At 39.9% G+C, this 23646-nt stretch overlaps 1 protein-coding gene and 1 non-coding gene across 6 annotated transcripts in view; both read right to left on the minus strand.

Moving 5' to 3' along the window:
* Positions 1–23646, minus strand: part of HEATR3 (HEAT repeat containing 3) — a 68923-nt gene that overhangs the window by 8814 nt on the left and 36463 nt on the right. For 2 of the 5 annotated variants that reach the window (XM_053210511.1, XM_027044521.2), the window contains one exon: positions 16062–16189. In XM_053210511.1, coding sequence (XP_053066486.1) covers positions 16062–16189 — 128 coding nt within the window. Of the gene's footprint in view, positions 1–5571; positions 5703–16061; positions 16190–19910; positions 20735–23646 lie in introns of those variants that run through there. The other 3 variants (XM_053210512.1, XM_027044522.2, XM_027044523.2) reach the window with 2 other exon arrangements.
* Positions 3231–3337, minus strand: LOC113595277 (U6 spliceosomal RNA). Its single transcript, XR_003415768.1, has one exon. It is a non-coding gene; the product is annotated as a U6 spliceosomal RNA (small nuclear RNA).

A 23646-nucleotide genomic window follows, 5' to 3' on the forward strand; every position in this document is an offset into this window, starting at 1 on the left:
TAATGGCCATTTGGGGTGTTTCGTTTTGGCTACTGTGAATAATGCTGTAATGAATATTCACATACAAGCTTTTATTTTAATACCTGTTTTCAGTTCCTTTGGGTATATGCCTGGGAGTGGAATGGCTGAGCCATCTAGTAATTCTATGTGTAATTTACTTGAGGATGAATGTTGCTTTTTATTGTGTTTAAATATTTAATTTCAAGGGCACCTGGGTGGCTCAGTTGGTTACGCATCCACCTTGGGCTCAGGTCATGATCTTGCAATTCGTTAGTTCAAGCCCCGCATCAGGCTCCGCGCTGACAGTGAAGAGCCTGCTTCGGATCCTCTGTCCCCCTCTCTCTGTGCCCCTCCCCAAATTGCAATGTGCACGTGCTCTCTTTCTCTCTCAAAATAAATAAATTTTTAAAAAATACTTAAAAAATATTTAATTTCACACCACAAATTAAACTGTATAGGACAAGATATTTAAAGATCTTTTAGTATAGTTTTGTATTAAATGGACATTGTCAATGGACATTATTTGTCTAAGTTAAAACAGTAACTTGGATTTAACAATATATTTTGCTCTAGGGCCTACTAGATATCTTGTATAAAATGGACATCGATGTTCTTGCTGTCGAAAAGTGTCTCTCAAAAGTATTCTTTTGATAACCCTAATATCCTTAGATAAAATACAATGCAATAAATAGTAATTATTCTAATTTTAGAGATAGTGTTTGCTTATTCAGAAAATAACTATTGACCACACCCATTCAGGACTGTTATTTCAAAAAACATATAAAATAACAAATGTCAGCAAAGACATGAAGAAACTACAACTTCTGTGCACTGTTGGAGGGGACAGAAGATGGTGCAGCTGCTATGGAAAACAGTATGGAGGTTCCTCAAAACATTAACAGAACTACCCTATGATCCTGCAATTCCATTTCTAGATATATACCCAAAAGGATTGCAATCAGAGACTTCATTATGTACACTTTCATAGCCCCATTATTCACAGGGTAGACCCAACCCAAGTGTCCATCAACAGATGAATGTGTAAACAAAATACGGTGTGTATCTCTTGATAGATAGATGATAGATAGATAGATAGATAGATAGATAACATAGATATAGATAGCTAGAGATAGCTGTATAGGAAAATAAACACACACACACACACACACACACTGGAATAATATTCAGCCTTAAAAAGGAAGGAAATTCTGATGCATGCTAAGACATAAATAAACCTGGAAAACATAATGGTTTTTGTTTGTTTTGTTTTGTTTTGAGACAGAGAGAATCTTAAGCGGGCTCCACACTCAGCACAGAGCCCAACCCCACGACCCTGGGATCATGACCTGAGATGAAATCAAGAGTCAGACACTCAACCAACTGAGCCCCCCAGGTACCCCTTGAAGACACAATGCTAAACGAAATAAGCCAGTCGGAAAATAACAGTTATATGGTTCCACTTACATGAGGTACCCGGAGTAGTTAAATTCATAGAGAAAGGGAGTAGAATGGTAGTTGCCAAGGGCTGGGGGGGAGTTAATGTTTAATGGGGACAAAGTTTCAGTGGGGGAGAGTGAAAAAAGTTCTTGAAATGGATGGTGGTGACAGTTGCACAACAGTGTGAATCTCTTTGATGCCACTAAACCATACACTTTAAAAAGATTAAAACGGTGAATTTATGTTATATATATTTTACCACAAAGAAAAGGAACATACACATACACACAAAAGTAAATAAAAATAAGTACTGAGCCCCTACTAAGGGCACTGAGGGTCTAGTGGTGAACAAAACATATAAAACACAGTCCCTGCCTTTATAGAGCTTACTATCGAGTAGGGGAGACAAATAATAAATAAAAAAATCAATACACACACACACACACACACACTTACAGCCACATACATGTGTATCTTTATAAAATCATATAGTGTATTTTTAAAATACAGGTGAGCATTTTTTTCTGTAATGTTCTTTTCTCCACAGTCTTAGACATCTCTCAGTGTTAGTCCACGTGACTACTTGCCTCCTTTTTTAACTCCACACAGAACTGCACATGGAGACAGGGCTGTAGTGATATAGCCATACCCCTGTGAAAGCGACAGGTAGGTAGCTGGCCATCTTTTGCTGGTATAAACACTGCTCTGAGGAAGATCTTCCTAGAAGCTCATGTCATTCTACCTCTTAAAAGCAGGTCGTTTAGGGGCGCCTGGGTGGCTCAGTCGGTTAAGCGTCCGACTTCAGCTCAGGTCACGATCTCGCGGTCCGTGAGTTCGATCCCCGCGTCGGGCTCTGTGCTGATGGCTCGGAGCCTGGAGCCTGCTTCCGATTCTGTGTGTCCCTCTCTCTGCCCCTGCCCCGTTCATGCCGTGTCTCTCTCTGTCTCAAAAATAAATAAACGTTAAAAAAAAAAAATTTAAAAATGTATTGCTAAAAAAAAAAAAAGCAGGTCGTTTAGTAACAACTTTATTTGTATTTTTTTAATGGTTACTTTTTTCCTGTATTTATTTATTTATTTTTATTTATTTATTACCATGTATATAGATTTTATTAGGATTCCAGTTCAAACAAGCAAACTGGGAAAAAAAAGGTTAAATACAGTCATTTTCAGACCATGAAAAGTGATAGGATTTGCACTACAGGCAACACTAAAGGGTGATCTTAAGACAGAAGGAAAGTGAGGTGCAGGGAGGAACAAGGAGCAATTAAAGTGTTAAATATGGGAAATAATCTGAATGAAATGACTAAGCAACGTAACATTAACAAAGGTGACACATACAAAAACCAACTGCATTTCTAAATTCAAGTGGCAGTTTGCAAATAAATTTTATGAACGGAAACCTTCCATAGCAGGTTCAAAATATCAGATTCCTAGGAATTAGTTTAACAAAATCTGTGAAAAACTTCCTAACAGAGTATAATAGAATATAGTGGTAAAATTTTTGAAGTCCTAAAGAGACAGAGATATATCTTGATTCTAAAGTAGAAGACTTATTATTGCAAAAGTGTTCAATTCTCTCCAGATTGCTCTGCTTTCAAAACAATCCCCAATTTTTTTCTGTGGAATTTTGCAATATGATTTCAAAATAGAAATGCCAACATATAAGAATAGCAAAGACAATTTAAATAGACAAAACAAGGTGGGGAGACTTGCTGTACTAGATATCAAGATTTATTATAAAGTTACAGTAATTAAAACAATATTTTATTAGTATCAGATTAGACAGATCAAAAAAACATAGAACACTTCACGAATTTGCCTGTCAACCTTGTGCAGGGGCCATGCTAATCTTCTCTGTATCGTTGCAATTTTAGTATATGTGCTGCCAAAGACAGCACTTATCTTTATTTTTGAGAGAGAGACAGAGCGTGAGCAGGGGGAGGAACACACAGAGAGGAAGACAGAATCCGAAGCAGGCTCTAGGCTCTGAGCTGTCAACACAGAGCCTGACTCGGGCCCGAACTCATGAACTGTGAGATCATGACTTGAGCCAAAGTCAGACACTCAACCAACTGAGCCACCCAGGGGACCCTTTAATGTTTATTTTTGAGAGGGGGGGTAGAGAGAGTGGGAGATCCAGAATCTGAAACAGGCTCCAGGCTCTGAGCAGTCAGCACAGAGCCTGACTCAGGGCTCGAACTCATGAACCGCGATATTACGACCTAAGCTGAAGTTGGACACTTCACCGACTGAGTCACCCAGGGGTGACTTATTTTCATTCTTTAAATGAATCCCCAGGGGTGCCTAGGTGGCTCAGTCGGTTGAGCATCTGACTTCGACTCAGGTCATGATCTCACAGATCGTGAGTTTGAGCCCCGCGTCAGGCTCTGTGCTGACAGCTCAGAGCCTGGAGCCTGCTTCGGATTCTCTCTCTCTCTCTCTCTCTCTCTCTCTCTCTCTCAAAAATAAATAAACATTAAAAAAAATTTTTTTTAAATAAATGAATCCCCAGACCTATCCAAGTAATCATCAAGGTGATCCCCCTTGACAGATGCAGAAAAGGAGGCTTGGTTTAGATAAGCAAGTTCTTATAAATTTTTTTATACTTGTTGTCTCTCCTAAACGAAAACACTGTTCTTCAAACCAGGGTTTATTATTGCTCCGATTTTTCAGGGTCTCATTTCATCTCATTCCTGCTGTGTAAGAACTTAGCAATTGGCTTTTCAGCTGTACTTTCACCCGGAGTTCAGCAAGAATTTCCATCCACACACTCCTAGATTAGATCTCAAAACATAGCCTTGAAGTTCGCTGTTTGGAGCTGAGAACCCACCGGCAATTTTCAGTTTGAGGGTGAGAGATTTCCCTCTTGAACTTGCCTCCCCTGTAACTGGCAGTGACATGACAAATGTGGGACGTGTTGTCAGATTTTCCCACTAGAATTTTTTTTAATTTTTAATTTTTTAAGTTTATTTATTTTTTGAGAGAGAGTGTGTGTGCAAGCAGGGGAGGGGCAGAGAAAGAGAATCCCAAGCAGACCCTGCACTGTCACCACAGAGCCCGATGCAGGGCTCAAACCCATGAACTGTGAGATCATGACCTGAGCCAATATCATGAGTCCCACACTTAACTGACTGAGCCATGCAGGCACCCCTAGAATTTTTAAATACATTGTCTTCCCAGTTCAAACAACTATATTGTTCTGATCCTAAGTAGACGAAATATAATTTAATCTCAAATCAAATTAATTTCTATTAAATAGAGATATAAACTGACTTAAGTAATCTTTGATATCTGCAGAAGGAAATTAATTTGATAACTGGAAATGAGAATTATCTTCTATCCTAAGGCGAGAAATCTAAGATAATCGCCTTGCACATTGACTAATGCTATTCCATGAATGGCTAATGCACAAAGCTATTACACACCCCGAATGTAAATTTATGAATTTATAAATCTCACACATGCACAATTTTCTCCCCTAAAACACAACTTTAATGTATGCTTTGTGTTGCTTTGGGTTCTCCCAGAAGCAAACACTGAGCCAATGTGTCAAGTGCAAGCAATTTATGTGGCAGGTGATCCCAGGAGACATCAGCGTGGGAGAAGGGAAATCAGATAGCGAAGGGAAGGCAGCAATAAAGGTTTGTTTTCAAACAGGGTCCCAGTGTGAGCGACTAAGACTTAATCCTGCGGGAGAACTCTGGGATCTCAGAGCCACCCCACAGAGGGGGCAAGAGTGCTGGGTATTTATTTACACACTTCTTCCTGCCAGTCAATGATGGAGGGATTTTCTCAGGGTGGCGGGTCAGGGGGTGGGTGAGTTTCATCCACTCCTTACACTTCTGAGCTGTCATGTTGGGGCCAAGGAGGACCTACGGGCCAAAGAAAGACCTCAGGCAAGGAAGTGGCAGGGGACTGGCAGCTGGAAGTCAGGCCAATGTGCACCAAAGGGGTAAGGATGAGGGTAGATGTGTGCAAAGCAGCATTGCCACACCTTTCTTCCTGAAACTTCTAAGTAAACTTAATGGCCTCTTTTCTTCTTTTTCCCCCAGAATTTATTCCGCCGTCCATGTCATTACACAGATCACAGAGACTCACAGGTCTTTCATTCTCTACGGGGACTCTGCAAGCACCCCCCTCGCACAGACAGGGAGGAACAGGGACTTGCTCACCTCTTCATCTCTAGCAGGAAAGAGCGTGGTGAGAGCTACAGGACACGTGGCTTCCAGATGCCTGGTGCTTTCTAAAGCTGTCTTTAAAAATCTAGAACACAGGAAGTTTTCTCAGGTTGCTGGTTGTCATTTTTCTTTCCAAATGTTAAAAGAAGAAATTTGGGACAATTTGGGGAATTAAAAATACAAAGTTCTTGGGGTGCCTGGCTGGCTCAGTCAGATGAGCGTCCGACTTCGGCCTAGGTCATGATCTCACGGCTCGTGGGTTCAAGCCCCACGTCGGGCTCTGTGCTGACAGCTCGGAGCCTGGAGCCTGCTTCAGATTCTGGGTCTCCCTCTCTCTCTGCCCCTCCCCCGCTCATGCTCTGTCTCTCTGTCTTTCAAAACTAATACATAAATATTTTTAAAAAATTTTAAAAATACAAAGTTCTAAATGTATATATGCCAGGGGCGCCTGGGTGACTCAGTCGGTTATGTGTCCAACTCTTGATCTCGGCTCAGGTCATGATCTCATGTCATGGGATGGAGCCCTGAGTCGGGCTCTGTTCTATCAGCGTACAGCCTCCTTCAGACTCTCTTTCTCTCTGCTCCTCCCCTGCTCACGCATGCTCTCGAAATAAATAAGTAAACACATAAAAAAATAAATGTATATGTCAAATGGTTTTAAGTACTAAAGAAGAAAAATACATCAGAGAAAGGGTGTATATATATATATATATATATATATATATATATATATATATATATATTATTTTTCTTTTTACCCTTTAGCAATTCGAACTCTAGGATCTTGTGCCCAGTCATACAAGTAATAGAATATTCACTGCAGCATTATCTGTAGTAGCAAAAGACTAGAAACAATCTAGATATCCATCTACTTAAGAACATTTGTATAGCATTTAACATGTTAGGCACTGTTCTGTGTCTTACAAATATTCATTCACTCAACCCTCAACAACAAACCTGTTCAGTGGCACTGTCATTATTCATTATTACCTTTTTCAGATGAGAGAACTGAGGTGCAGAAATTAAGTCATTTGTCCAAGTTTACACAGTGAGAAGGGGGTAGAGTCAGGATTGGAGCCCACACTGTCTGGCTCCAGAGTCTAATCGTTTAGATTAGAGATCAGGGCTGGCTTCCTCTCTAAGACAAGACTAAATTATGGTTCCAACCCTTCAATGGAATTCTATAGAGCTGCCAAAAAGAATGAGGGCAGTTCTGTACATGTTGATACAGAAAGATCTCTAAGATATTAACTAACAGCATCAAGGTATTGAACAGTGTGAGGAGTAAGCTACCATTCGCATTCCAAAACAAGAGAAGAACAAATATATGTCCTTTGTTATGCGAAGAGAATTTCTGGAAGGCTGAATGCAAAACCAGTAGGGGTACCTTTGGGGGAGGAAATGGAAGACACAAAAATTTTTCACGGACTTTTCTGGCATTAATTATTTATCAGATACATGTAAACCTGTTTTATGATATGTATGTTAAATATAACATTAAAAAATTAAAGCAGGGGCACCTGGGTAGCTCAGTCAGTTAAGCATCCGACTCTTAGTTAGGTCATGATCTCACTGTTCCTGGGATCAAGCCCTGCACGGGGCTCCATGTTGTCAGCACAGAGCCTGCTTGGGATTCTCTCTTTCTCCCTCTCTCTCTCTGCCCCTCTCCCACTAGTGCTCTCTTTCTCTCTCAAAATAAATATATAAACTTTAAAAGCATAATAAAAAAATAAAACTTATTTAAAAAAATTTAAAGGAATTATAACTTCTTTCAATAGAGCAATGGGAAAAGGTCACGTTTTGAATTTTCCAGAACTTATTCTACCTTATAATTCAACATGAAAGACCAAAAGTGAAAACTTCCATATCGTTCATATGGCTTTAAATTTTGGAGGAAGGGGATGGTTTATCAGGATATTTTATCGAACTGTGAGATGCATTAAATTCATGTGCAAATTTTAGTGAAAATAATTGCATAATATAGTTGATTTTGTTATTAGAGTGTGTAATGTTTTAAACACTGAGACAATTTTAAACATTTTCTGACTTTGTACACTGATGTTTGTAATAAAAAAGGAAAGGGGCGCCTGGGTGGCTCAGTCGGTTGAGTGTGTCTGACTTTGGCTCAGGTCATGATCTCATAGTTTGTGAGTTTGAGCCCCGCATCCGGCTCTGTGCTGACAGCTCAGAGCCTGGAGCCTGCTTCAGATTCTGTGTCTTCTCCTCTTTCTCTGCCCCTTCCCTGCTCATGCTCTGTCTCTGTCTCTCAAAAATGAATACACATTAAAAAAAAATTTTTTTTAAGAAATAAAAAAGGAAAAAAGTCAGGCAATGATTTCAAACAGTTTTGTAAAATCATTTCAGCTCCGTGTCCTGTAACTGTTCTACTGACTGTAATTTAAAATCTGGTGGCCCTAAAAACGATCCACTATTCCAATTAGTTCAATAGCATTCATTAAAAAAATTCTTAATTTCTTTTGATTTTACTTGAATAACTTTGTCTTTTATGTTAAATAAACTCCAGAAATTGGTCCCTATAAATGAGAGTAGCAAAGTGTTTTTCCTGATTTCATACTAAATGGAAGTAATTAAAGAAGCTCCTTTATTCAAAAGAATTTGTTCTTTTCATGGACAGGCATATATCGCTGAAAATGTTAAAATTTTAGGGCAGCTGTGTTCTCAAAATTAGGATCCCTATATAAGATTAGGGAGGATAAAAATACATTTAAGCAAATACTGGAAGCCACTTGCTTATAATTTCTCACTCTGCATAGAAAAAGCATAACTCAATTTAATTCTGTTCATTAAATTAAGAAAATGCTCAATTAAGTAAGCCAAAATAGTTTCAATTAAAGATACAAATTTCTCTAATAGGGCAAAATTTGAGAATCTTCTACTATATAAAGACATAACATTTTTTTGGTTAGATCGTAAAACTAAGGTGAACTTTTTTTTTTTCTTAACTAAGGGAAGTTTTAACTAGAAAAAGCATATAACCCAAGACCTGGAAACTCTCAATGCTTCTTACCAACAGAAGTAGTAAATGGGTTATGAGGATGGGGGGAAAAAAACCAACATCCTTAAAAAGGAAATTAAAATTTTCTAGGCAAATTCTTTCTCAGCTCAAACTACAGGTATGTTCTACCATACTTGGGCCTTAGTTTCCCATCTCAAGAAATAGACCATTATATGATTAGTTCCAGAAGCTAGAAACCAGGTGTCCCCTTGGGATTTTTTTTTTTAAGTGTATTTATTTTTGAGAGAGAAACACGTGCTCACGTGGCGAGGGTAGGGGAAGTAGAGGCAGAGAGAAGGGGAGGGGCAAAGAGAGAGGGAAAGAGAAAGAATCCCAAGCAGGCTCCACACTCTCAGCGCAGAGCGCAATGTAGGGCTTGAACCTATGAACAGCGAGGTCATGTCCTGAGGTGAAATCAAGAGTTGGACCCTTAACTGACTGAGCCACCCAGCCACAGGATTTTCTTTTGCTCTATCGTCCACATCCAATGCATCACCAATTCATTCATTCTTTCATTCATTGAGAGTAAATGAGCAATGGTGACTCCAACCCTCAGCTGTCGGCTGGTCTCTTTTTGCCCTTGACAAATCCCCCTGAAGACTCCCCCCCACACCAGCTTCACTTCCCCATCTTCCTCAAATCTGACTTCAGACCTGGAATCACTTTGTAGAGACAGCTGTTGCTAATATCACCAGTGACATCCGTGTCCCTCAACAGTGGGACCTTCTTCATCTCTCCTCTCAGTGGACCTTAATCCATATTCCACATGATTGGTTCTGTCCACATTCTGAAAGCAATCTTGTGGCTTCCCTGCCTTTTCACTGTTCTGGATTTTCTCCTACCTCTTAAGTTATTCCTTCTGTGTTTCTCTTCAGGTTCATCCTCCAACCAGGACATCTTCAAGTCTTGGTCTCAGTCCTCCTTTTCCCTTTTTACCTCTTTCTAGACTAGCAGTTCTCAAAGTGTGTTCCACAGATCCTTTTAAGGGTCCCACAAGGTCATAACTATTTTTGCAAAAATATAAAAATGTAACTGCCCTTTAAAAAAATTTTTTTAAATGTTTATTCTGAGAGAGAGTGTGTGAGTGGGGGAGGGGCAGAGAAAGAGGGAGACACAGAACCCAAAGCAGGCTCCAGGCTCTGAGCCATTAGCACAGAGCCCGACACGGGGCTCAAACCCATGAACCGTGAGATCATGACCTGAGCTGAAGTCAGACGCTCAACCAACCAAACCACCCAGGCACCCCAATTTTTAAAGATTTTTAAGTAATCTCTATACTCAATGTGGGGCTTGAACTTACAACCCTGAGGTCTAGAGTCGCATGCTCCACTGACTGAACCAGCCAAAGGCCCCATGACTTGCCTTTTTTGCTGTGTTGACATATTGATCTGTAGACACAAAAGCAAGGGCTCATAAAACTGCTTATGACTACTATGAATCAAGGCATTGGCACCAACTCTACTAATAGTAATTGTATTCTTCCCTATCATGCACCTACAGAAAAAAGAGGCAGCTGTACTTAAGAATGTGCTTGATGCTGTATGTTAAGCATACTGAAATTTTATTTATTTTTAATGTTTATTTATTTATTTATTTTGAGAGAGAGTGAGAGTGTGCATGCCAGAGCAGGGGAGGGGCAGAGAGAGAGGGAGAGAGAATCCCAAGCAGGCTCCACAATGTCAGCACACAGCCCAATGCTCAGCTTGATCCCAATGAACCATAAGATTGACTCAAGCCAAAATCGTGAGTTGGACGCTCAGCTGACTGAGCCACCCAGGCACTCCAGTAGACTGTAATTTTTTAAAATGTGCTTAATGAATTAGTAAAAAGTATTAATTTTATTAAGCCTTGACTCCTGAATACATCTCTTTCCATATAGATTTCAGTTTTTCTAGCACTTTTACTAAAAGGACCATTATTTCTCTATTGAATTAATCTGGCACCTTAGTGGAAAAGCATTTGGCCATATAATTATTGGTCTGTTTCTGGACTTACAATTTTATTCCAATGATCTTTATGTCTTTCCTTATGACAGTATTGTACTATCTCAATCACTATAGCTTTACAATAAGTTTTAAAATCAGGTAGTAGAAGTTCTCCAAATTTGTTCACCTTTTAAAATGTTGTTTTGGATATTCTAAGTCCTTTGCATTTCCACATAAATTTTATTTTTTTAATTTAAGTTTTTTTAATGTTTATTTTTGAGAGAGAGAGAGAGAGAGACAGAGAGAGAGGTAGGGAGGGAGAGAGAGATATCAAGTGGGGGAGGGGCAGAGAGAGAGGGGGAGACACAGAATCCAAAGCAGGCTCCAGGCTCTGAGCTGTCAACACAGAGCCCAATGCAGGACTTGAACTCATGAGCCATGAGATCATGACCTAAACTGAAGTCAGATGCTCAACTGACTGAGCCACCCAGGTGCCCCTCCACATAAATTTTAGAGTCAGGTTGTCAATTTCTACAGAAAACCTTGCTGAGACATTGATTGGGATTGCCTTGAAGCTATACAGCAGTTTGGGGAGAGATGTCGTCTTCCAATCCATGCACTTTTTCCATTAATGTAGGTTTTCTTTAACATCTCTCAATCATGTTTTGTAGTTTTCAATGTACATCTATTATGTATCTTCTATAAATGTATTCCTTCATACATTTTTGGATGCTAACACAAATACGATTATTACCTGAATTTCCTTTTTGGATTCCTCATTGCTAGTATATAGAAATACAATGGACTTTTTAATGTTGATCCTGTATCCTGTGATCTTACTAAGTTTACTAATTCTAGTAGCTTTTTTGTATGTTCTTAAGAATTTTCTAAATACATGACAACTGCAAATAAAGTCAGTCTTGCTTCTTCCTAATACATATTCCTTTTACTTATCTTTTTTTTTTTTTTTTTGCTTTATTACACTGGTTAGGATTTCCAATATAATATTGGATATAAGTGGTTAGAATGAAAATCCTTGCCACATTTCTGATCTTAGGCAAAAATAATTCAATCTTTCACCATTGAGTATGACATCAGCTGTAAGGTTTTTGTAGATGTTATTTAAATGGTTAAGAAAGTCTTCTACTGCTAGTTTGCTGAGTGTTAGATTTTTTTTTCAAATGCTTTTTTTTTCATCTATTAAGAGTGTCATATGGTTTCCACTTCCATTCTGTACAAATAACAGAAAATGTGAATCAACTGGTTTAAACCATAATGACTTTTTTATCTTATAAAAAATCCAGTGAAGGGGGTGATTAACTCCCTTCTGTGGCTGAAAGATGGCCCCAGTAAGTGCTGCTTTTGTGTTCAATCATTTGCAACATGTTGTTCTGATTGAAGTATAGGAGGAAAATCTCGACTCACAGAGATATGATTAATATAAGCCAACCACAGTAATTCCATCCCCTTATCAGTGGTAGAAGCAGAAAGAGGTATTTGACCCAACTCTGCCTGCTGACATGTGAGGATACAACAGACTGGCTACATACTGACCAATTCTGGCTCCTCTTTTGGGGCACAGACTAAGACTCCATTTCTCAGCCTCCTATGCTGTTAGGTTAGGGTGGGGAACTGGTTTTGGCCAATGCAATGTGGGCAAAAGTAATAGTTGCCACTTTGGGGCTTAGCCCTAAAATGCAAGTGAGATCCTTAGGTCACTCTCACCTTAGTCACCCATAAGGCTAAAAGAAAATGACTCCAATATCGTGGAAGCATGTAAAAGAAGGATCCTAGATTCCCAAGAGAGCCACCCAGCTTGCACAGAACTGGAATGTGAGTGGGAAATAAATTTTTATTGTGTTGAGCCACATGGTCATTGGGATTGTTTGTTACAGCATATAACATCAAGTACTATGGCTGATACAGAGGGGAGGTTTGCTGCGGGGGGTTCTGGGACAAGTAGTCAGCCCTTAAAGAGACAAAACAAGGAGAAAGTCCCTTTCCTGGCTCTGGACACTGATGTCTCCAGCCGTCTTCCAACCGCAAAAGGGAGCTACCCTGTATGCTGAAGAAGGAAGAAAAAAATGGGGAAAGAGACTGGAGATCTGATGATGCCAATGAGCTTCTGAATCAACCAGCCCTCACTGGATTTTAAGTGAGATAGTAAGCTCATTACAATTTAAGACAGTAGGTCCATGTTTTCTGTTGTTTACACTCAAAAACATCTTATCTGATACAATAACAGAATAAACTCATGAGTTTTCCTCCAGCCTACTCCTCTTCTGGTGTTTCCTATTTTGGTGAAGGGTAACACCATCCAACAAGTTACGTAAGCCAGAAACTTGAGTCAACCTTGATGCCTTCCTCCATCTTGCTGTTTTCCCCCTTGTGTCTAATCCATTACCACCTGCTGTTGTAATTTTCTACTTCACCAACACCACCCTGATCAGAACCAACACCACCTATTTCCCAGACCACCCCAGTAACCTCCTGGCTGGTCTACCCGTTTCTCTCTGGCTCACCTCTAATCTTTTCTTCACTTCGTAGCCAGAGCAGAGGTTTCCAAGATTGTAGTGTGATCATATCATCCCTCTTCTCTATCCGTTTCTGCTGAAAAGTATTTGAAGGACTTTATTTTCCCATTTGCTTGTAAGATAAAGATGTGACATCTTAAAAAACCCTGGCAGTCCGGTCCCCACCTGCCTCACTGGTCATACCCAGCAACGAACACCCACCACAGGGGAGCTTCTACTGGCCCCTCATCCTTGTCTCACTCTCTCTAGCCCCAGGATCTTTGTACATGCTGTTCTCTCTTCCTGGAAACTATTCTCCCTGCTTTTTCTCTTAGTTAACTGCTTCTATCGTTTCTCAGGAAAGTCTTCCCTGGTCTCCCATGTAGCTTCGTAGCATCAGGTACCCTCCCCCTTGGTAGCATTTGTCATATCTGTAATTTTACATAGATTGTATGTCTCCTACTAGTCCTTAACCTCTGCGAGACAAGGGCTATATTTGTTTACCTTGGTGTCCTCGGTATCTAGCAGAATGCCCAGCACACAGTTAGGAGCTTCAATAAATCTGAACAAGAATGAAATGCTCTTAGGGCACCTGGGTGGCTCAGTTGGCTCAGTCAGTTGAGCATCCGACCTTGGCTCAGGTCCTGATCTCGTGGTTCATGAGTTCAAGCCCCACATGGGGCTCACTGCTGTCAGCCTGTCAGCACAGAGCCTGCTTCGGTTCCTCGTCCCCCTCTCTGCCCCTCCCCTGCCTGCACTCTTCCAAAAAATAAATTTAAAAAGAAATTAAAAAAAGAATGAAGTGCTTTATGAAGAAAGGGTAAACACTCTTAGTGTCTAGAATAGTGACCCCTGATCTTGTCTAAAGGGTTAGAGAAAGTTTCCCTATGGAATTGCTAATCGAACTGAGTTTTTGTTTGTTTTTAAGATTTTATTTGTAAGTAATCTCTACACCCCACGTGGGGCTCCAACTCACAAGCCTGAGATCAAGAGTCGAGTGTTCTACTGACTGGGCCAGCCAGGCACCCCTGGGAGTTCTGAAGGACGATTAGATAACTAGATGAAAGGGGAGAGGGGGAGGGGGCCTGGGGCAAGGAGGAAGAAGCCCGGTAGTGGGTATGCATATACATGCTCACACAAAGGAGTAAAGGACAGAATGGCTGAAGCTTAGAGTGAGGCGGAGAGCAGAACAGGAGACCAGAGGGTCAAGGAGGACCAGGCTATGCAAGGAGTTATGGGTAGGATAATCCTATAATTTAATGTCTAAACTGGAGTACTTTTCAGCCTTTTAAATATTCATTTTCTAAGTTTTTATTTTAATATAATTTCAAACAACGAGAAGTTGCAAGGATAGTTCAGAGAAGTCCATGTACCCTCTCCCGATTTACTGTTTACCTTTTGTCCATTTGCTTCGTGATTCTCTCTACATTTATATATAAATGATTATTTTTTGGGATCACTGGAGAGTAAGTCAAGGGACATCCTGCCCCTTTACAAGGACATTCTCTTTCATGACTACAGTGATAGAAACAGGGAATCTAACACTGATAAAACGCTATCATCTACTCCACATCGCAAGTTGGACATGGTCAGTTGTCTCAGTCCATTATAGCTCTTTCTATCCTGGTCCCATCCCCAATTCTAGATCTCACAGTGTCTCATCAATTTATTTTAATCTTCATCCAGGGCCGTTTTGGCAGTCAAATACAGTGCCATCAATAATTATGCTGGGGGACGCCTGGGTGGCTCAGTTGGTTAAACATCTGACTTCAGCTCAGGTCATGGTCTTGCGGTTCGTGGGTTCGAACCCCACATCTGGCTCTGCGTTGTGGGCAGTGCAGAGCCTGCTTGGAATTCTCTCTCTTTCCCTCTCTCTCTGCCCCTCCCTGACTCACGCTTGCTTTCTCTCTCAAAAAAGTAAGTAAAAAATAAAAACTTTAAAAAAATAATAATTATGCTGGTCTGACAGGCACAATCCTAGTCAGGCAAACCTGGCCGTGTGGTCATGCTACTTGCAGGATATAGCAAAGGATTTGAAACTTTGTATCTTGTGAGTAATGGAAACCATTGAAAGGATTACACATAAAAGCAAGTTAGAAACTTGAGTTACTTCATGTTTCAACTACTTTCACTTCATTCATTGGGAAGAAAAACTAAAATGGTGGTAAATATCTGGGTAATATTTATTAAGAAACAATTGCATCTAGAGTTGCTCAGAATACCTTCCAACTTAAACCTTGAAGAGTAACCAACTGTAGTACAAAATTGCAATTCTCAACCTGATGCCCATAAATCAGGTAAATAAATCAAATAAATCAAATAAATCCAAAAACACTCTGAACCCCTAAGCAAAATATAAAGGTATGCGCATGTGGTGATTTCAAAATATGTCTACTGGGGCAGCCAGCTGGCTCAGTCGGTAGACCATGTGACTCGATCTTGGGGTTGTAGGTCCAAGCCCCACATCAGGCGTAGAGATTACTTAAAAATAAAATACTTTGAATACGTACAAATAAAAAACTTTGAAAAAAAAATATGTCTACATCTAACAATTCTTTAATATATCTCACGTCAAGAAGTGCAACTTAGGGGTGCCTGGGTGGCTCAGCTGGTTAAGCATCTGACTCTTGATTTTGGCTCAGGTCATGATCTCATGGTCTGTGCGTTCAAGCCCCGCATTGGGCTCTGTGCTGACAGTGCAGAGCCTGCTTGGGATTCTGTCTCCCTCTCTCTCTGCCCCTCCCCCGCTGGCGCACCAGCTCTGTCTCTCTCTCTCTGTCTCAAAAATCAATAAACATTAAAAAAAAAAATTTTTTTTTTTTAAAGCGCAACTTAATTTTCCTCTATGTGAGTATGGATTGGACTTAGTGACTTAACAAATAAAAATGTGGCAAAAGAGACGATGTCACTTGTGAGACTAGCTTTCTCCTCCTCTCTCTTGGAACACTGACACTGGGGGCAGCCAGGTGCTATGTCATGATGACACTCACAGTGAAGAATGAGGCCTCCTGCCAACAGCCATGTGAGTGAGCCACCTTGGAAGAAATCTTCCAGCACCGGTCAAGACTTCAGTTGACTGCAGCCATGGCCAGCATCTTTGCTGCAAGCTCGTGAGACCCTGAGGAAGAAACACCCAGCTAAGTGGCTCCTGAATTCCTGGCCCACAGAAACTAAGAGATAATAAATTTCATTATTTTAAGCTACCAATTTCAGGGTAACTTGTTACACAAAAGATAATTAATGCAGTGCATTTAGCTGAGGAGTCTATGATTTTCATCAGATTCTAAGTGAAATTAATGACCTGAAAAAGGGTGAGAATTATTACTGTAAAACCAGTACTAGATTTCTAAGTCTTTGGTCCTCATCCTAGAGTTTCTATGGGCTTATGTATGTATTTATTTATTTTCCTATGAGTTTATTTTGTATACAATTTGGGATTAGGTTCAACAAATGGGAAGATTAAACTCTCCAAACCACCGGAAGACTCAAAAGAATGTTTAAAAATGCTGTCTCGAGAACAGGCAGAGAAAAGCAAACCTTACCCCAACCTATCAAACTAAGATCTAACAGAACATCTAATAGAAATGAAGTAGTTTTCATTTTCAAAAAGAAAAGGCTACCATTAGACCTAACGATGATTCTGACATAACAATACATTCATAAATTACTGTTACAGAAAAAAGCCAAGTTATAGAACAGTACGTTCCCATTACAGAAACAATATATTATTCGATGGATGTATAGATGGATATGTCCAGAAAAAGTTCTAGAAAATTACAGGCATTTTCCGGCTATACGCAGCAAAAATTCATCGTGGCTATCAAAAAAATAAAGTTTATTATAAAATTCTAGGGTAGGTCACAAAATTGACAAGAGGGGAGGCGGATCAGGGTCTACAAGTGGACAGTAAATACAGGCACAGGGCACAATGGACCCAGTGCAGTCATAAGGATGGTCTAATAAGCTGCCCCAGAAAAGAAGACCCCATTTGTCCACAGGCTTCACAACTTTCCAAGTCCTATGGTGGAATCATCCAAGAGGCCAAGAATTTCTTTGGTAACAGACAATCTATGAGTATCATGGTCTATTTAGAAGACTTAAAGCATTAATAGGACAGAAACAATGAAAAACTTTCTTTTGAAGGGACAGATGTATGGGCTACACATGTACTAGAAATCCATACTTCACAAAAATCAAATGGCACAGACAAGGAGTCTTCTGCTCAAAGTGGATATTTTAAAATACTATAGTATGATTTTATTATTGTTCCTGAAAATAAAGAATTTCTGGATATTGTGAAGTGAGTTGTAAAATTGCTCATGTCCTATCTACTGGCTAAATACAATCAAATATTGGTCCATGCAATTTCGAAAAGGCAGGAAGCAAGCCTCCAGCAGAACTGGGTGAACAGGAATGCCGAAAAGATAAGGGCCCTTCCCTATCCTGACAACTCAAAGGTACTTCTTCAAAAGGCTAAATAAAAGCAAGAGATAAAATTGCAAATAAAGAAATGTAATTAAAGGACTGTTATTTCAAAATCAATTCTATTTTAAAATAAAATAGGGCGCCTGGGTGGCTCAGTCGGTTAAGCATCCGACTTCGGCTCAGGTCATGATCTCACAGTTCGTGAGTTTAAGCCCTGCATCGGGCTCTGTGCTGACAGCTTAGAGCCTGGAGCCTGCTTCAGATTCTATGTCTCCCTCTCTCTCTGCTCCTCCCCTGATCATGCTGTCTCTCTCCTTTAAAAATAAAAATAAAATAAAATAATTTCCATCTTAAAGGTCCCCCCCCCAAAAAAAGTTAAAAAAATGAGAAGTAAAGCAGTGATTTTCATTTCCTTTGGGCAAACATGCCATGGTAGGTTGAACACTTAAAAATATCTCCTAAAACAACGGATCTCACCTGAATTTGTACTTCAACACTTAAAATAGTGCTCATTTCTACTGGACTATTCTGGGTGATTTACAAATAAATATATTTTGAAGTAGATTGTTTGAGGTGGCTGGGTGGCTCAGTCAGTTAAGCATCTGAGTCTTGATTTTGGCTCAGGTTGTGATCTCACAGTCGTGGGATGGAGCCCCACGTTGGACTCTGCGCTGACAGCACGGGGCCTGTTTGGGATTCTCTATTTTCCCCTCCCCTGCTTGTGTGTGTGTGCATGTGCACTCTCTCTCCTCTCTCTCTCTCGAAACAAATAAATATTAAAAATAAAAATAAAGATTTTTTTCCCTATAGTCATACAGGAGAAAACGATAGTTTCTATTATACTGTGCCGTGAATAATTTTGCATGCTCTACTGAGCTATTATGTAAACAGAGCCACAAAGTATATTTAATCTTTTCCCATCTTTCCCTGTTGTTCAAATAGCAAAATTAAATGTAACGATACAAGCCAAACTACCAATGCCTTAGACTCTGAAATTTCTGGATGGCATGTTTTCTATGTAAGACCTCCCCTTCTAATATTCTACGGGACAACTGCTTTAGAGGTTGCTTAATAAAACAGAAACTCACTAACATTTATTCATTCAACAAATATTCATCAAGACCCTACTAGGTATTAGGGCCTGTGCTAGAATTAGACATTTTATTTTCCTTGAAAATAATTATAGTCTGTAAATATCTGAAGCAGAGAGAAGTCTGAGGCTGTTCTTCATTGAAAGAATCCTTCTCTCAAAACCACAATGAGATACCACTTCACAACTGTGAGAACGACTAGTATCCAAAAGAAAACAAGTGTTGGTGAGCATGTGCAGAAAAGGAAACCCTTATGCACTGTTGGTGGGAATGTAAGTTGGTGCAACCACTGTGGAAAGGTACAGACATTCCTCAAAAAACTGAAAACAAACTACCATATGACCCAGCAATTCTGCTTCTGAGTATATATCCAAAGGAAACTAAAACACTACCTCAAAAATACATCTGTACATCTCATGTTCACTGCAGCATAATTTATGATAGCCAAGACATAGAAACAACCTAAGTGTTCATCAATGAATAAAGAAAAAGTGTGTGCGTGTGTGTGTGTGTGTGTTCATCCCCCGACACACACACAATGGAATACTACTCAGCCACAAGGAAAGCAATCCTGTCATTTGCAACAGTATGTATGGACCTTGAGAACATTATGCTAAGTGAAATTAAGTTAGAGAAAATTAAATAGTGTATGATCTCACATATATGAGGAATCAACAAAAAAACCTAAGCTCATAGATACAGAGAACATATTGGTGGTTGCCTGAAGTGTGTGTGTGGGCGGGGGGGGGGGGGGGGGGGGAGATGCCAATATGGGTGAAGGGAGACAAAAGGTACAAACTTTCAGTTAGAAGTCATGGGGATGTAATGTGACGGTGACAATAGCTATACTGTATTGTGTACTAGAAAGTTACTAAGAGAGTAAATCTTAAAGGTTCTCATCACAAGGAATAAAATTGAAGTGTGTGAAGTGACAGATGTTACCTAGATGAGAAAGGTAAGCCCTACACTAGGTACTGGGCCTTTTAACAGGACAACTGAGATCAATTGTGGGGAAATTTCCAAATCTTCATCAACAACTCTTCTGATCAGGCAAATGAATGGACAATGGAGCTGGTCTAGAACCACCACCCCCCACCCTACCCCCCCCCCCCCCGCCCTCAGACAATGATGTCACTGAAACTCCCCCATCCCCTGCTCCAGCTGTCACCCTATTAATGCAAGGACATTGAAGAGTAATGCTGGGGATTCCTGGTGTAAGTCTTTTTAATGTCTCACATACAGTCAAAGCAATATCCATTAGCAAGCAAACGACCAGGAACAGGATTATCTGGTATCTTAAAAAAGACTTTGTAAGACACAAAGTTTTCAATTACCAAGTTATTTATTGAAAAATATTCTCTCCTAATTGATTCCATATCAAATTAAACAAGGAGTGATGTTACACAGCAGTAACTGATCAGCTCCATTTGTAGAGGATGACAATGGTCTCATTAATTCATTAGTATATTCTACTAAATAGTTGGAATACAAACTCAATCCACTCACTTCTTCAGAAAAGGTAAATGTAATTGCTTTACTTCATACCAAAATCCTTTTTAAAAGCTTGTCTTCATATTTAGTTAAAGATTCCTCTAATATAAAATGATACTTGGCTTGCTCACTCTGGCAGCACATATAAAATGATACTTGCTTTAAAGAGCATCCAAGCAATGTTTTGGATTTTCTCTTCCTGCAAAATTCAAGGAAAACATGATTGTTTGAAAGTTTCTTTGCTGCTGATGAAGAGCCACCTGAGATTCCTTTGTGTTTCTACTCTTCCCCTCTTCGTGTTTCCAGTGATTAAAACATGCAGGAAACATCACTTACAGAAACTAGAAATGCCACAGAGATCCCAGAGCTCAAAAGAGAGTTTCCGACAGGTTTTGAAGTTTTTGCAAACTTCAAATTAATGTACAGGATATGGGGATTTAAAAAATGACTTTTAGAAACACATACACTCAAAGGAAACCCTTCGGTACTTTTTAGCATTGAACACTTGGGGCAAGAACTGGTCTTTCAGTAGTTCAAGTAGTCAGTCTTTTCTCAACAGTTTCTTGGTAAGCGACAAACCTTCTTAAATTCATCTTCACATTGTCGAGAACACACAGCTGATCTGGACTGTATTTACCTCTCCCTTCTTTTCGTATCTGCCAAAAAATCATATGTGATTTGATATACATTACTAATTCTTTTAGAGAAGATAGCATTTGATTTTGGGTGTATTTATTTTCACAAAAAAAGAGCTGCTAGAATATGGTGAAAGATTCTCACTTTCCAAGGTAAAAGAATATAGTGTGTGAGCCATAAAGATAAAGTAAGATTATGCACCTTGTAAACAATAGTTACAAGAACGACTGAATTGTAGCGTTCCAAAGAATAAGGTTTATGGTATGTAAACTAGACCTCGCCTCCAGTCTAGAGCAGTGGTTCTGAAATTTTAGCATGCAACAGTATCATCTGGAAGGCTTGTTAAAAAAACACAGGGCACCTGGGTGGCTCAGTCGGTTAAACGTTCGACTTAGGCTCAGGTCGTAATCTCATGGTTCAAGAGTTCAAGCCCCACACTGGGGTCTGCTTGGGATTCTTTCTGCTCCTCCCCAACTCAGGCGCATTCTCTACAAATACATACATACATACATACATAAAAACAAAAACAAAAACAGATGGGTGGGCCCATCCACAGTTTCTGATTTTCAGCATGTCTGGACTTGGGTCTGGAAATTTGCATTTGTAACAAAACACCAGGTGATTACGATGCTGCTGATCACAGGGCAATTTCGAGAGGCACCGCTCTAGAGAAGTTCTTTAGTTAAAATGCATTGTATAGTGGGTTCTTCTTTTTTTAATGTTTACTTGAGAGAGAGAGAGGGGGAGAGAGAGAGAGAACACGTGCACATGCACAGGAGAGGGGCAGAGAGAGAGGTAAACAGAGAATCCCAAGCAGACTCTACACTGTCAGCACACAGCCCAATGCAGAGATCGATCCCACGATCCCATGAGAGATTGTGACCTGAGCCAAAACTCAAGTCAGATGCACTTAACTGAAGGAGCCACCCAGGCGCCCCTGAGCATTCAATTCTTGATTTTGCCTCAGGTCGTGATCTCCTGGTTCCTGATACCAAGCTGCACTGGGTTCTGAGCTGACAGCACAGAGCCTGCTTGGGATTCTCTGTCTCTCTTCTCTCTCTGCCTCTCCCCATGCTGGTGCACCCCCTCTCTCTCAAAATAAAAATAAAAAAATAAAGAAAATATCTTTAGGGGAGGCTGGGCGGCTCACTGGGTTAAGCATCTGACTTTGGCTCAGGTCAAGACCTCATGATTTGGGAGTTCAAGCCCCACATCAGGCTCTGTGCCGAGTGGTGAGCCTACTTGGGATTCTCTCTTTTTCTCTCTCTCTCTCTGCCCCTCCCCCCCCAAAATAAACTTAAAATATATATATACTTGAAAAGAGTTGAATGTTCAACCAACAGAGCCACCCAGGCACCCCTTATATAGTGTTTAAATGAAACTCGGGGCTAAATATATACCAAACAGTCTTTAATGCAATTGTGGCTTCATTCACAGAGGAGCTTCATATGAAAAACTACAGGCTGCCTTTCTGGCTAACAAAGAAACTTCACTAGGGCTTTATACCTTTGAGAAAAGAAAAACAATTAAACATCATTACCAGAGCAATGCATATTAAGTAGGAAAATCAATCGGAACAGAGGTTAGGGGTTATTTTGCTGGTTCATAGTTTACATAACTCCTCCCTACACACTGGTTTCTGTAGTTTGAAGGCTCAACCACATCTGCTTTCCTTGCAGCTGCAGGGAAACGGGATATTTTCTCCTTGCCTTGCAGACTCCTCTTTCAGAAGTTTCAAGGCCCCGTACCCTCTAAGAACAATTGGACACACCCACTAATATTGGTATGGAAATATCTCTAGGCGACAGTGTTACGTGAAAACACACAGAGTACTGGATTGGGAATATGTTAGTCTACGGTTTGGATAACAAAGGGGGAGACACTAATGCACATCCTTCTTTATGTGGAGAAACATCATTCAATGTGGTTACCAATGAGGCAGAAAACAGGGGAGAATAAAACCTCACTGCTTAAAAAACAGACAAACATGGGCAAAGTGGGTCAAAAGGCACAAACTTGCAGTTACAAGATAAATAAGTCATGGAGATGTCATGTTCAGCATGGTGACTGTAGTTAGCAGCTCTGATCATACATGTGGAAGTTACTATGAGCGTAGAAGCTTAAAAGTTCTTAAAAGTTCTCATCACAAGAAAAAAAAATTGCAATTGTGTGTGGTGATGGATGTTAACCAAACTTATTGTAATTATTTCCCTATATATACACATATCAAATCATTATGCTGAACACCTAAATCTAATACAAAGCTATAGGTCAAATGTATCTCAATTAAAAAAAACCCAACAACCCAGGAAACAAAAAAGCCTACAGGCCTCAACTAGGGATAAACCATTCAACTTAAATTACACACTGGTGAATCTTAATGTTAGCCACTATTACTACATTTTTAAATACATGATGCTGAAACATAAAAATGTTAAAAACAAACCAATACTGATGTTCTTTTTTTTTTCTTTTTTTTTTTTTAATGCTTATTTATTTTTGAGAGAGAGACAGAGTGTGAGCAGGGAAGGGGCAGAGAGAGAGGGAGAAAGAGAATCCAAAGCAGGCTCCAGGCTCTGAGCTGTCAGCACAACTGGGGCTTGAACAAACGAACCATGAGAGCATGACCTAAGCCGAAGTTGGTCACTTAACCGACTGAGCCACCCAGGCACCCCCCAATACTGATGTTCTTAAACCAACACTGACTCCGGATGTAACTATGACATAGAATGTGCATGGTGTGCGTTGCTGTTTTTCTTTTCTTCTGGAAAACTCTTTATGCCTCAAAAGAACTTCAGAAAATTTAAGGTATTAGACATATAAGGTTGGCTTTAGCTCAAGCAGTTACCTCACAGTTATTAAATTATTAGACATACAGTCATATTCTCCTAAAAAGTTATCACAGAGTTCTCTCCTCGAGAACTGAAATCTG

The sequence above is a fragment of the Acinonyx jubatus genome, chromosome E2, assembly GCF_027475565.1.
Source record: "Acinonyx jubatus isolate Ajub_Pintada_27869175 chromosome E2, VMU_Ajub_asm_v1.0, whole genome shotgun sequence".
Taxonomy (NCBI): Eukaryota; Metazoa; Chordata; class Mammalia; order Carnivora; family Felidae; genus Acinonyx; species Acinonyx jubatus.